Source organism: Embiotoca jacksoni, unplaced genomic scaffold, assembly GCF_022577435.1.
Source record: "Embiotoca jacksoni isolate LCO1_2020_lvr unplaced genomic scaffold, fEmbJac1.0.p SCAF_45, whole genome shotgun sequence".
NCBI lineage: Eukaryota > Metazoa > Chordata > Actinopteri > Embiotocidae > Embiotoca > Embiotoca jacksoni.
Window position 1 is genome coordinate 143,089 of NW_027185398.1, and position 13,887 is coordinate 156,975.

Sequence of the window (13,887 nt, forward strand, 5' to 3'; positions counted from 1 at the left end):
GATCCGACGGTATCTTACCTTTGGGTGGTTTGAAACCTTAATGTGTTATCATCGCTAAATCCCACGAGGCTAACTACCGCCCAAACAAAATCATAAAGTATTATTGCGCGATCTTCATGATGGTGACAAACAACGACAACAAGCAGGCGAGCGAGCGAAGGGAACCCGACAAATACAAACGAGAGGCAAGAAAAAAAACAAAAAAAAAACAGAGAGGTGTGTCATCGTTTCAAAAATGTCACAATATCATTTAATATAAAACACCTTTCAATTCAACATAATGAGGAATCCGTGATCAGGACTTTTTCGCCAATCAGCTACCGCTTTGAACGCTCCGCGGCCAGGAGGAGGGCGGGGGGCGGCTGGGGGTGAGGGAGGAGATCCGCCTGGACAGCAGCGGACTTCAGCGGTACTTCCGAGTGCACACAGAAAAAGGGGGTTGAAACATGCATTTACTACATTGTACAAAGTGAAAAGCGAGAAAAAAAAAAGAAAAAGAGGAGGTCTTTTTAATCTGGAGAGAGTCTCTGCCACCTTGAGAGGGATCCAGAGGCAAAAGAGAGGGGGTGTGGGGTGTGGGGTGTGTGTGTGGGGGGGGGGGGGGCAGTCTTGATAGTTGGGCATGTACAGAGGTGTCCCGTTTGTTTCCCTGGCACTCTTTAGGGATAAAGTGCCCCTCTTCTCTTTTTAGACCGACAGCTGAAGGGGAAAGCGGAAACTTGGTGTGAGGCAGGAAATGACTCAACATACTTCACATGTTTTTAAGACAAACAGTTGTAGACTTGTTTCATTTAAACGTAAGTGCGGCTCCTGTGCTGCGAAAGTCCGCGCACAGCGTTTTGTAGGTCTTGCAGGCAGATAGCTGTCTCTTGTCTCTCTACACCCGCTCCCCCCTTTAGTTTTTTATTCCAAAGAAAGCTTCGATCTGTATCTTAAGAAAAAAAAAAAAATCCCCAAATGGTTCTGTCCTCCAGACACACTCATATAAATATATATATATATCTATATATAGATATATATAGATATATATACACACACGCTCACACTACAGATGCCACGGAGGTGACGGAGGTCACCTTATTTTCGTCTGCCCAGGGCTGCAGGTTCTGCAGGGCGTAGAGGGAGGAGTTGTGCAGGCAGAGCGGGTCCGGCTGCAGCGGCTGGCTCAACGTCTTCTGAAAGGCTTCCTGCTGAAGCTGCAGCATCAGCCGGTTGGCCTGCTGCCTCTCGGCCTCTCTCTCCTCTGCAGTCTGTCTCCTGGGTGGAAGGAGGACGCAGAAGGGAGAGTAGATGGGGGGAGGGGGGAATTTAAGACCAATATAATGTTTAGTTTGAAGGGCGTTATGCACAACGTCGACTCGAGCAAGAGACAGATAGTTGACTTGTGGTCGATGTGCGTGCAGAGACTCGTGGATTTAGGCGGAGGAGAGTGTAACCGGGGGTTATTTTCTGGAGCTGCAATTTACACATGTCCCCTAAAATGCCTCGTGTGCAGGATAGACGCCTCCTCTTCGCCGCACCGGGTTAATGCAGCGCACAAAACTCGACGGTGGGCACAAAATAGGTGCTCTAACGTAAGATTTATCCCCCCCCCCCCCACACACACACACACACACAGGACACACAGGACTATAGGTCAATATCTAGCTGGACTGCGTATGAAACACAAGAGGTTTTTTAAAAAATTTGAAATAGATACAGGAAGTCACAGCGTTCAGAGGACCGTGGGGGTAAGTTGAAAAAAGGTATAGCTGCGACACATGTGTACGTAACTATGCCAGTGATGTTTTCTTTTCTTATTTTGGGTAAAAAAAAAAAGGCTAAAACGAAACCTGTAAAAACGTATGTAACGGGCGACGGGGAGTCCCAAAGACGCATGCTTCATTTTAATAAGTCCCAACTAAAGACAGCTGCGAATCACTGCAACAGACTCGGCTAACATCAGTTTTGAAAAATACACGACTGCCTGCAGCTGCGACATGTTTTAAAATTAAAATCAAACAACAACTGAAGAGGACACCAGCCGGGAACTGCCGTTGTTCAGGGATGTTCGAGGGCGTGATCTTAATCTCGGGAGCCGCCGAGCGAGGGAGTCGCAGCGATTTAAGAAATCGTGGAAATAAAAGCAAGAAGAGCAGTTCGACGCGTCTCTGAAAAATCTGCGAAGAAAACCTGTTCGTTTGCGAATCGGCTGCCGTTCCCCGCATGTTCATTCAACACCTGCGCCGGTTACTTGGGCTTCGGGCTAGACGACAGCTGATCGAGATGAGTGACAGGTGCTGGCGAGGGAAACGTGACTTGTGGGGTGGGATGAGGGGGAGTGGGGGGGTGGGGGGGGTGATACAGTACACTTCCCACCTCAAGGTGAAAAGTTACATCTGTTTATTTCTCTCGTCTCTGAAACATACAGCAACACGCATCCCGGATTCAGCGTCGGTGGCTGCGAAACATTTCACAAACAAATCGTTGTTTTAATGGAAGAGTTGCGACATTTATGGTTGAAAGGTGGGTTTTTAGGTTTTTTTTTTAGTGGTCATCGTACGTAGGAGCTGCACGATTATACGTAGAATATATTTTTCCTCTAACCAAACTCCCACATCGTGCTTCCATTTGGACTAAAATGCCCTTTTTCTTTTATTTAGCGTTCGTTTTTCCACCCAGTTAAAGTTACTTCAACATCTCCATTTATTTCACAATTAAAACACTGTCATCTCCGCACGTGCTCGTTTTTAGCCGAGAAACGTCGCCAACATCCCTCGTCGCTGCTGTTAAAGGTGAACACGGCGCGAACCATTGTTTTTTTTTTATATATATATCCAATAATTGATATCGCATTACTCGTAAAACAACACATAATAAAATAGCTAATCTTTCTTAAAATCCTCGGCGAAAACTCAAAATGGCAGGTCGGGATCGCAAAGCAGAAACACGCCTCTAAAACGCTCTTTCATGCACACCAACCTCCATCCATTAGCCACACATTATTGTTAACAGCATTATGATAATCTGATTCCCCAGCTGTTGATTCGATCATGCTCTTGTTACTAGCGTAGTCGTCACGCAAAGACATCCCTCACGCTCGTCCTATCGGGTGCACACTACAGGGAAATGGCATAAATCTCGGCAAAAGTAGGAAATCAGAAAAGCGAGTTAAGCCAATTCCCCTGTTACTCGTGACACGCCGTTCAGTCTTGGATACGGTTTGTGTTTATTTTAAGCAAATTTCTTTTTTCCTTTATTTTGTCACGCCGGGACTTTTTTTTTCACTGCTACAGAATATGAGTGGCGGGGTTTTCAAAACAAATGCAAGTTCTTTTTGTACTTTTTTTTTTTTTTTAAATGGATCATTAAAATATAATTGTTCTACTATTATTATTATTATTATTATTATTATTATTAAAGACACAAAAAAGCCAGTAAACATACTGAAAAATGTTACAAACAAACACGTTTTTAACTGTTTTCGAGGCGTTCGTAAAAACAAAACTCATTCGAAAAAAGCTTAAGGCAGTAAAACAGTAAAACCTTTAAAGTAATGACTTAAGGGGATTTTAGCTGTTTGTAATATGCTTTTGAAAAATGTGTTCTGCTCCTTTAACTAAGGGCAGGGCATCATAATTTGATTTTCTACTCATTTACTGCCAAATGGCTATAAACAACAGTTAGAATGAAGTGAAAGAGTGTGTGTGTGTGTGTGTGTGTGTGTGTGTGTGTGCGTGTGTGTGTGTGTGTGTGTGTTTTCTAAGTCTATGGACCTGGCAGCCACTTCTTCCTGTGAGTGTTTCAGTATTGCTTTGGACAGCAGGTTTCTAAAAGGCCTTTCAGGAGGCTCAGGAGTAATTGTGCTTGGTCAAGTGAACTGGCCTCGACCGGCAGCCACGCTAAGCAAAAATAGGTGTTTGTATTATACAACTCCTTGAATGCTTCAGCTGTGGGGCCTTTTTTTTTAATTTATTTTTTTCTTGCGTTTAAAGGAAGACACGAGTAAGCATTCTTTTCTTTTCTTTTTTTTTTGATGCGAGTGTAAAAACGGAGACGCGTTTGTCAGTTTATAGCGCATCGAAAAAATTGTAAGGGGTGCAAATCCTGCCCCAATAAAAAAATTCCCCAAAATCCACCAAAAAACTTTTTTTTTTCTAACGTGGGAGAACTCCCAAGCGAATAAACACCTTTTCTGTAATCTTACCGCCATTTTGTCCGTCTGTTCTGAAACCAGGTCTTGACTTGTGCGTCCGTCATCTTCAGGGCCTTGGCCAGGGTGGCGCGCTCGGCCGACGCCAGGTACTTCTGCCGGTGGAAGCGTTTCTCCAGCTCGCAGATCTGCACCCGGCTGAAGGAGGTACGAGGCTTTTTCCTCTTGGGGGGCGTCCGGTTCTGGTACGGGTGGCCGATGCGCCGGGTCACGGAGAAGGGCGAGAGGGCGGCTGAAATGAGGGCAAAGAGAAAAAGAGGATTTGTTTGACTTTTTTTTTTAATTTTTAAAGTGAAACATCTTTGTGCTTATTTCCACTTGTAAAATGGATCTATGTTTCTGAGGTATAAACTTTTGTTTGTATACACTCGGAATACAAAACACAATTTTTTTGCTTTCCAGTCCTTGTTCAGATAACAGGATTGTCCATTTAGTCTGGAAGAAGCCAGTGTGTTTGGGGAGTCTGAGAAAAGGCCCAGAAGCTGCCAATTGAAGCAGATAAATGTAATTAACTACACTTCCCCTGCCAGGCTTTGAATTTCTAAACAGCACGCTGGTTTGTACAATGGAGAGTCCAAGAAAAAAAAAAGTAAGTTAAGGACAAATAGAGAGTTGGTATATGCTGTATCATTATCATTGGCCTTCATAAATTCAAATATATCAGAGAGATTGGTACAGTTTAAAATTGAGAGTTTGGCTTTATCAACAGTTTTTTTTTTTTTTTTGCATTTATTACAAACAACGACAAAAATCTTTCAATATTGAAGTTGAACACAAGAGGGATGCTGCTACAAATCAACTGAGAAATCTGAGAGGTGCTTGTTAGGGGAAGGGGGGGGGATGGGGGAGGGGGGGGGGTGACTCACCTGGACAAGCCCCCTTGGGAAAAGGATAGTCTGCTAGAAGGCCACCGCCGTCTCGCAGGTGAGCGAGCTCGGGGTAATAACATTTGGCTAATGTTTCCACAGTGCTCCAGACGGGGACCCTGCCGATGTCTCCCTTGGGGAGAGGACAGAGGGGCCCGGCGGCCCCCGGGCCCCCCGTGGCCTCTCCTGCACGGCTCTCCTCTGCCTGCTCCCCTAAAGGAAAGGGAGACATAGTGAGGTCCCACATCTGGAGCAGCAGCGGCTGCTGCTTGCTTGCTCGCCGCCGCCGCCGGGCGGGCACCGACGCATAGCAACTAATCACATGAGGGAGGGCTAAATGATGAACAGAGTCAGCTTTAATGACATTTACCGCTCGTCCTAGAAGTTAACATTCGGAGACGTTTCGCTACAAAATGAGATATCTGCCGTTCAGAAAAAAAACCATAAGTGACAGCGAGCAGGGTTACATCGATGAATCAAGCACACCGTTCGGTCGGCCAATCAGAAAACAGACAATCGGGGTCATCCACTTGACAATGTGATGAAGCTCTCCATGTACCATTCACAGACAAACATAATACAATTGCAAGCAAACAAAACAAGATTTGGAGAGTTTAGATGAGTTTGTACTTTTTGTGTTTTGCTGTTTTTCTTTTTTTGGGGGTGGGTGGGGGGGTGGGGAGGGTGCATTTTGCCATCAACGTAATCAAATATAGACATATTTCAATATTTGCACAAAACATCTTCCATACAAACATGAAGCGTTAAAGCCATTTAAAAGTAACTGTATTGCAAAAAATTTCACAACTTTAGGCATTTAGGTGTCTTTTTTTTTTTTTTTGCCGAACATTAGCATCGTTTGTAGGAATACCACAATCAGGACATTTTTGTTGATGAATAATTGTGATTTAATTCTTTTTCTGTTGATTTGACTTTGAACACCACGTGTTTTTGTTTTTTTTACGCAGCTTCAACAAACCGCCTCCTCCAAGTTATCGGGGCTTTTAATGGAGCTTAAAACCCAAAATATTTCCACAGCAGTGTTGGAAGTGTTTGTCTCGTTGCGACTAAATCGTTGAATGTGACGCCCATCGAAATGCAATGCAAGAGGTTTAACGCTTAACACTTGGTGGCGCTGATCTCCTCTCGCCTGTCATTAAGCCACAGCAGAAGAGGGAGGGGGATGACCTCATCTCAACGGTGCCATTCATACCTCAAATAGTGGAAAATGACATTTCTGTGAGTTTCATCCAGCTGTTCTTATACAGATTGTTTTAGACAATTCTAACAATTATGCGAAATGATTGCGATCAGCTTAAAAAATATCTTCCCATTGTTTTTGGTGTAAATCTATATCGTCTTTATAGTGACTTATATATACTGTAGATGTATTGCTGGACTCCTTTTTGTCCTTTTAGTTGCTTTGTCATTGCAGCCTTTTCAAAAAACTATAAATTGCACTCTGTCCCTGTGCAAAGTGTACATTCAGGTTTTTTTTTCCTTCCATCCGTGCCTCAGTTGCCTGCTGGTTCACTTTCACATGCGGGGTATTAATAACAACTTATCTTCTGCATCATAAAATATCTATGAATCCTGTCTATTTTGTCAGCCATGGGTAAACAGAAGATCGATAAATGTAACGAGATCGTTGGCCATAGATCCACTCCCCAGCCACATTCTCATTTTGAAGCTGAATGGAAATCAACAGCAGCAGCAGCAGCAGCAAAAAAACAAAATCAGTTTCTGTCTCCCTCTCGCTCTTTGTGTCATTCCTCTCCAGCATGCTGTTTATCCCGCTGTCTTACAGGGTGTTTATTTGTTTTCGGTTTGTCAGAGAAAGCTCACCAGGAGCCAAAATGAATATGAAAACATCTGCATAGGTGTCCCCTCGGGGTTACGTGCCGCCGCCGCCGCCGCCGCCGCTGCTCTCGTGAGTTTCAGCAACCTGAAAATTCATTTGCTCTACAGACGATGACAATTTGGATGGAAAATGGAACATGAAGCTATTATGCGGCTTGGCAGTCATTTCCAGGGAGCTGTCGACGTCCCCTGATGGTGCTGAACAAGAGTGGCAAATTGAGGCGTACACGAACAAACGACTCGTGAAGTAGAGATTGAACGGCTACGTCGCGCCGGGTTGCAGTAGGTCACATAGAGTTAACCGCCTCAGTGTAAATTAGCTGGGCAGATTTACAGTCTGATATGAAAAACATGCTACTTTTTATTGGCTTTAGGATTTATAGTGACCTCTCTCTCTCTCTCTCTCTTTTTTTTTTACAGCTCGTTATTATTTTTAATCTTCTGTGGTAATATTCTTATAACATTATTATCAGGTTTCACATTATGTGTTGCGCCGATGCTCAATAATAATAAAAACGGTAATTGTACCCCTCTTAATATTCCTTTCGGGATGTCGACAGGCATCTGTGGTATTTAATCATGAGTTTATAATGACAAAATCCCCATGATGTTTCCATAATAATCCTATAGGCGCTCACAGTGGACTGTAGCACCTCTGTGGCCCTTATTACTGACTCAAAGTGACCTTATTGCACTTCATGGAATGTTTCCAAATCTCCAGTGACGCAGTGACTTTTTCTATGATGCCTCCATACACTTTTAAACACGCAGGAGAGCTATTTTTTGTTTTTTTGGTGGTGGTGGTGGTGGTGGTGGTGGTGGTGGTGGGGGGGGGGGGGGGGGGGGTTTGCATCTTCCCAATTCTACGTGGAGCCTTAGAAAGAGCGAGCAGGCCTGTTGTTGCTCCCAGCGGCTGGTCTGGCTAAATCACCCCGTATTAGATGGCTATTTTCAGGCCATCTGTGGGCTAACTAATGGGCCAGGCACATACAAGCACGTTCAAAGGCAACCCAACATGCAGCCAGGACCCCTTTTGGACCCGCCAACTGCAGCGAGGCGTTTCCTTACACTGTGCAAAATGTTGATATTTCTGTGATACAGCAATGCAATAGACATGAATCATGTTTTAACTGAAGGTGTGAGACTCAGATGCCTTTAGATTGATCCATTACTGGAATTATTGAGACTGTAAACTCCTGTGTAGAGAACCAAACTGAGGCTTGTTGGAGAAAATAAAAAGATAAAATCAGACAGATATTTAACAAACCAAAATCAAAAGTGTCACTACTCAACTGGATCAGCCCCAATCAAATCAAATGAATTACAATAACCCTATTTGTGTGAAGTAGTCGTAATATTCTTGTAATCTTGTGTCAAATGTAGTCATTGTGTCCTTTTATATAATCTTGATGTTTTGTTGATGTTGGTACATTTGGTGACCTTTTACTATAAAATTGCTGGGCACTATTGGATTATTAAATCAAATTTTATATATATATAATAGGACCCTGAATTAGGGGCCATATTAAAAAAAATCAAGAAAAAAAGCTCTGAATTCTTGAAATTTGTCTGAATTGCACATTAAAAGTTCACAGAAATATTTAGAACAAAGGAAAAAATTTTTAAAAAAAGGGGTCCTTCATTAGTCTAAACAAAAACTTCCTGTAGCTTCTAGTCAAATATTAAATATTATTCTAACTATTTTTCCTAATGGTTTTCCATGGCAGCATGTAAAACATGTAAACTGTCGACAAAGAACTTGTGTTGAAGCTGTGAATAAACTTAATGCAGGAGGAGCTCAGGTTCTTCACAACTGATCATAAAAACAAAATCTTGTTTCCACAAATAAAAGAAGAAAAAAAAAGGTAAAAAAACAAATACTACAAAATAATCAGACTTTTCTTTTTCTACTGTGTGTGTGAATACTAAATCTGCTGCCTGGGTAACACAATTTAGCATAAGCATATCAAAAAATAAAATGCCGCCGTGGAGAATATGTTTCCCATAATAAAACCACTTATACTTAATAACACTTCTCGGTGACAGCGCCTCCCTTCCCCACTGCGGATATTACCTTTGTAGCAATCTAATAAATATATATCCGTGAAGGATTCTGAAGGGGATATTGAAATATAACATGAACATATATTGCTATTTATTACACTATACGGGACAAAAGGCAGGGACACTGTCTTCTGTCACAGCGAGAATCAGGGCAGCATGGAAACACACACGAGAGCAAGGGACTTCAGCACTGAAATATAATGTTTCTGCCTTTCTGTCATTAACACACAGACAGAGATTTATACTGGAGAGCAAAACAAAAAGCTTTAATTATGTTTTTTAATTGGTGCTCAGTGCTGCTATAGAGCTGCACATAGCTGCATTATGGCTCTGTTTATTGTCAAAATGCCCAAATGATCAACAATATCTTATGTTATATTTTATTAGTAGTTGTGGTACTTGTAGGTGTTGTTATAACGGTGGTAGCTTGGAAAACATTTAACTTTATATTTCTTCTTTTCTTTTCTTTTTTTTTTAATATGTGTATCCATTACAGTAATTATATAATTAATGTAAACTAGTCTGTATTTTTTTTTCCACAGCTTGTATTGACAGTTTTGTTTGTTTTGGGGATTTATTTTTTTTTTTTTAAATTTTAAGTCATCAAAATCTTTCCCAAGCTTTGACCAATGTTTTCTTTTTATAAAAATCGGCCTAAATAAAAAATAAATCTGAAAGTATCATTAAAACTAGCCACAGTTTTTGAGCAGGACGCACGGAGACGTGTCTGAATAGAACTGCACTACTACTGCTCCTACTACTACTACTACTACTACTATTACTATTACTACTACTATTACTAATCTAATAATAATACCGTGGAAATGGTGCTGAAATTTAGGATAGAATAACGTTATAAATTACATGAATAACTCGACGGCCCTATAAGCCCTGAGTAAAACACAGAGAGGAGCTGGTGGTCGCCATGAATCTACCAGTGTATAAACGAGTCTTATTGGTGCGGATGGATGGATAAAATGACGCCCTTTAACACTTTAAAGTCTTAATCTTTTGCGTCCAGTCTGATCAGCTCGAGAGGATTTATAACGTGAATTGTCGCCATAGACGCATCAGCAGCGTGGAAAAACGAGAGTATATTGTGCAATTAACAGGTTTCGTTTACATCCCGCCTTGCAAAACAGAAAAAGAAAAAAAGAAAGAAACCTCCCATGACTGCCAGGCAGAGCTGGAAGCCTTTTATTTGTTTTTTTTGCCAAACATTTAGCTGTTTTAAAGCTGCACGGGGCCCGTATTTTTCTTTTTTTTTTTTTTTTTTCTTTTTCTCCTCCGGTTTCAACTTGGAAGGCGAAGAGAAAACCCAAGAAACGGGGAGAAACATTTCAAATGCTGCTCTGCCCATCAGGACAGATGATATAGTCCGTTTGATTTACGGCCTTTTATAGGAAACCGAGCAGGCTGGCGCGCGCGCATATCTGTGTGTGTGTGTGTGTGTGTGTGTGTGTGTGTGTGTGTGTGGTAGTAGTGCTGCTGTAGCTGCTGCTGTTGATCTTTGGCTGATCAATACCGAGGAAAGATATAAGCTGCGAAATAATTACAGGGACACAGAGCTGCAGAGAAATTAAACGAGAGGCCCTCGGTGACTATGAGTAAAATTGATAAGCCTATTTACACTGTATCTTTTTGCAGATGACATATCGTCCCCCAGTATTTAATAATTAATCAGGTAGAAAAGAAAGTGAACGGTGAATATTTAATGCGTGGAGAGGAGGGGGAGGAGGAGGAGGAGGGGGTCGAGCGAGCGAGCGTGCGTGCGTGAGCGAGCGCGCGTAAATCCATGATGTTCTTCATTTTCATCTTTTATAACAGTGAGGTCATGAGGAAAATACCAGCGGAAACACTCCTCCAAAACAGGAAACATGTATACACCACGTTTCATCCAGGTAATACGTTTTACTATGTCACAGAATAATAATCATTTAAAAGTGTTATTTTAGCTTCCTGTTTAATTTGTTTTAAGTCTGTGTCATTTAGTTTTCAATTTATGTACATTTACTTCAAAATATAAGTGGAAAACCTATGGCAAATGTCTCATTTTTGGATTGGAAAGAAACGATTATAATTGTGTCACAGCTTAAAAGGCGTCTGAGGGTGTGTTTGCTTTTTAGTAAAATGATTCACAGAGTGTGTGAACCAAAACAATTAATTAGAATTATGTAACTCAGATCGTGGCTATTATAACCAACAAAAAATGGCACAAAAATCGGTGTAGTGAATTTTTGTTTTGAAAAGAAAAGATGGTCACAATTTACTTTAATTTTCAACGGCGAAAAAAAACTGAGTTAAAAATAAACTCCAAAGTGGAGAGTGTACACAGTTATAGCTTATTGACGACATTTAAACCTGCTTGCCTCGTAGTAGCAGGACAGGAAAAAAAACACTACTATGACTTGTTTTTTGTATCAAAAAAAATGAACAAACTACACAAAAGAAACAGAAATTTTTCATTTCTAGTGATTAATCTGCATTTACGATACCTCAGTTAGTCTATATTAACTGACCCGAAAGTGTGTGAGGTCTTTAAATGTTACGCAGAATAATTGCCTCCATTAAATATAAAATGTAGGACTATATAATAATAATAATGATAATAATACCCTTTTATTATCCGGTGTTGAATAGAATTTAATCTGTCATATGTTATTAGTACTATGACTCATCTTCCTGCTTTCTCAATTGGCTTGCAGAAGAGAGGAGAAAAAAAAAAAATCATTCATCCTCATGAAAAAAAAGAGGAACGTCGTTATCCGTCATCCGCTGTAAATGGAGAGTGATGGTCCAATACTGATTCATCAGCATGTCCGTGTCAATTTCTCCACTCGTTTATCAGGCTGCCCCCTTCCAGCATAATAAAACCGATTCTGTGCGCGCATATATATGCGATTCGTTATAGATTACAACCTAAAGATGAAATCATCAGCTCCACTTTGTCGAGCTATTTAGGCCCCCGCTCAGCCCGCACACTTCATCGTGCGGAGCCCCGTTTTAAGCACAAAAGGTGAGGAACAATTCATAATTTACGAATGGTTATGAGGAAAAACATCCAATGAGCTTGATCCTAATGTCACTGCTTGTGAAATGAAAGTATTTCTATGGCTTCTCTATAATTCTGTGGCCTGTATTAGTTTTTAATGGAATGCATTAAAACAGGTGTTGAGGGAACACAACGAGATTTTTGTTGTTGTTGTTGTTGTTTACCTGTTAATCTGTCCTTGGCAAACCTCCTACTGCTCTCCATCCACGGAAAGGTGAAGTTTGCCGCATTCCCCATCCCCATCCCGGGCACCGAGGGGATGCCGGGTCCGATGCCCGGCGGATGCGCCGAAGGGGGCGGATGAGGCGCGGCGGCGTGCGGCGGCGGTGGAGGCGGCATGGGTCTGTGCGCGGGCACCCGGATCACGCCACCCGCGCCCCCGGAGTTCACGTTAACGTTCATGTTCATGCTGACGTTCATGTTCATGTTGACGTTGTAGGAGCCGGCCAGACCCGCCGCCGCCGCCGCCATGGAGCAGGCCGGGTTGTAGACGCTGTTGTACCCGTTGCTGTAGACGTTGGAGGCCAGCGCGTAATCCGGGTCGCCTGTCCGGTTGGGCAGCATGCAGCCGCTGGACTGGTCCGAGCTGTTGAGGATCTGGTCGATCCCGAAGCTGATGGGTTCATGCTGCTGCTGGTGCGTCTGGTTCACCTCCTCGATCCCAGTATGCTCCATAGTTTTTTCTTGTCAGTGATGTGCTTGTCAGTATATTTGATCAGTGCACGGAAGTATCTTTGACATACAGTAACACACGCCTTGGGAAATGAAATGTTTGTTTGTACGCTGCAGTGCTGGGCTGTTTTTTTTTTTGTTGTTGTTGCTTTCAAGCATCGACACGGGCCTGCTCTACTCCCAGGAAACCAATAACGTGTCCAGCGCTATCCAAAACCTTGCCATTATTTTTGTCCAACAGCGGGATCAGACGTTCCCCCTAAATGAAATGGCTATCCGTCGGGCTAAGAAAAAGCGTATCCATCTTTAACAGCTCGTTCTTTCCAAGTGAATGAGACACGAAGCAGCCTAACAACAAGAAAAACAAAGCGACGGTGCCCAACGGTTATCCTGAGTAGGGGCGATACTTACAGACACAAATCCGTGATTTTTTTGGCGAGGTGAAGGCAGCAGCCCTCTGGAGAGACTTGATGCGCTTTTGTTCGCCTACTGTGGCAGAGACGATCCATACGCGGGGGGCATGGTATGATAACCAAGCATCGATACGAAGCGGCAGGCAAAAAAAAAAAAAAAAAAAACCCCAAAACAAACCCGGAGACGAGGAGACGAAGCGCTGACCTCGCAGGCGCGGATATTAATTGGACGTGAGAGCGAAAGATGGCTCTGTTGTGCTGAATGGTGAAGTGCGTTTCAGCAGGTGAGACAACCCTCTGCGTAAAAGCTGCCATTCGGTCCTCCAGCGAACCCTCCCTCCCCTCCCCTTCACTCTCTCTCTCTCACTCTCTCTCCCTCTCTCTCTCTCTCTCTCTGTCTCCCTCCCTCCTCCACGGTAGGACAGTTGTTTTGCTCGGATGTCTTAAAGAAGCCGCGTCTTTCTGTGTTTTTCCTGCAGCTTTCCTAGTGGTAAACTGGAGGTTTTGCGCCTTTTAACGGCGCTGTGACCCGCGGGTCAAGTGGTGTCCGGCAACTTTCACGCGAATACTTCGTCTGCACAGGCTATTTGAGATTGGAGAAATGAAGTCAAGTCTTAAAGTGTGTCTGATTATTTTTCAGTTGTGCATGTTATAGTTAAAAAAAAAAAAAAAAAAAGCAGGTCTTAATTATCCAAACTAGTTCCTTAAATGTCCGTAAAGCAGGCTATAATTGAATTGAACGTAAATTCAAATCAAAGAAAAAAAATA

At 42.5% G+C, this 13,887-nt stretch overlaps 1 protein-coding gene across 7 annotated transcripts; it reads right to left on the bottom strand.

Annotated features, from left to right (window-relative positions):
• Positions 1-223: 223 nt before the first annotated feature.
• Positions 224-13,384, bottom strand: tlx2 (T cell leukemia homeobox 2). 7 transcript variants are annotated; one of them, XM_069169497.1, is made up of 5 exons: positions 12,199-13,384; positions 5,059-5,263; positions 4,187-4,424; positions 1,077-1,254; positions 224-699 (listed from the first exon to the last, which is right to left on the bottom strand). In XM_069169497.1, the coding sequence occupies exons 1-4, from the start codon at positions 12,707-12,709 to the stop codon at positions 1,078-1,080; spliced, it is 1,131 nt and encodes a 376-aa protein (XP_069025598.1). In that variant the 5' UTR covers positions 12,710-13,384; the 3' UTR covers positions 224-699; position 1,077. The 7 variants fall into 7 exon arrangements, with proteins under 7 accessions (XP_069025598.1, XP_069025597.1, XP_069025596.1 ...); XM_069169496.1 differs by having other exon boundaries at positions 1,077-1,257; XM_069169495.1 differs by having other exon boundaries at positions 5,059-5,271.
• Positions 13,385-13,887: the final 503 nt, after the last annotated feature.

What these genes read in the sequence shown, in the direction of transcription:
- tlx2 (XM_069169492.1), bottom strand. Translation starts at nt 12,709, where the DNA reads ATGGAGCATACTGGGATCGAGGAGGTGAACCAGACGCACCAGCAGCAG. An exon ending in TGCCAAGGACAGATTAACAG is followed by an intron (nt 5,264 to 12,198) that starts GTAAACAACAAC and finishes TTAGGGGAGCAG; the next exon opens with GCAGAGGAGAGCCGTGCAGG. An exon ending in TCCCAAGGGGGCTTGTCCAG is followed by an intron (nt 4,425 to 5,058) that starts GTGAGTCACCCC and finishes CCCTCATTTCAG; the next exon opens with CCGCCCTCTCGCCCTTCTCC.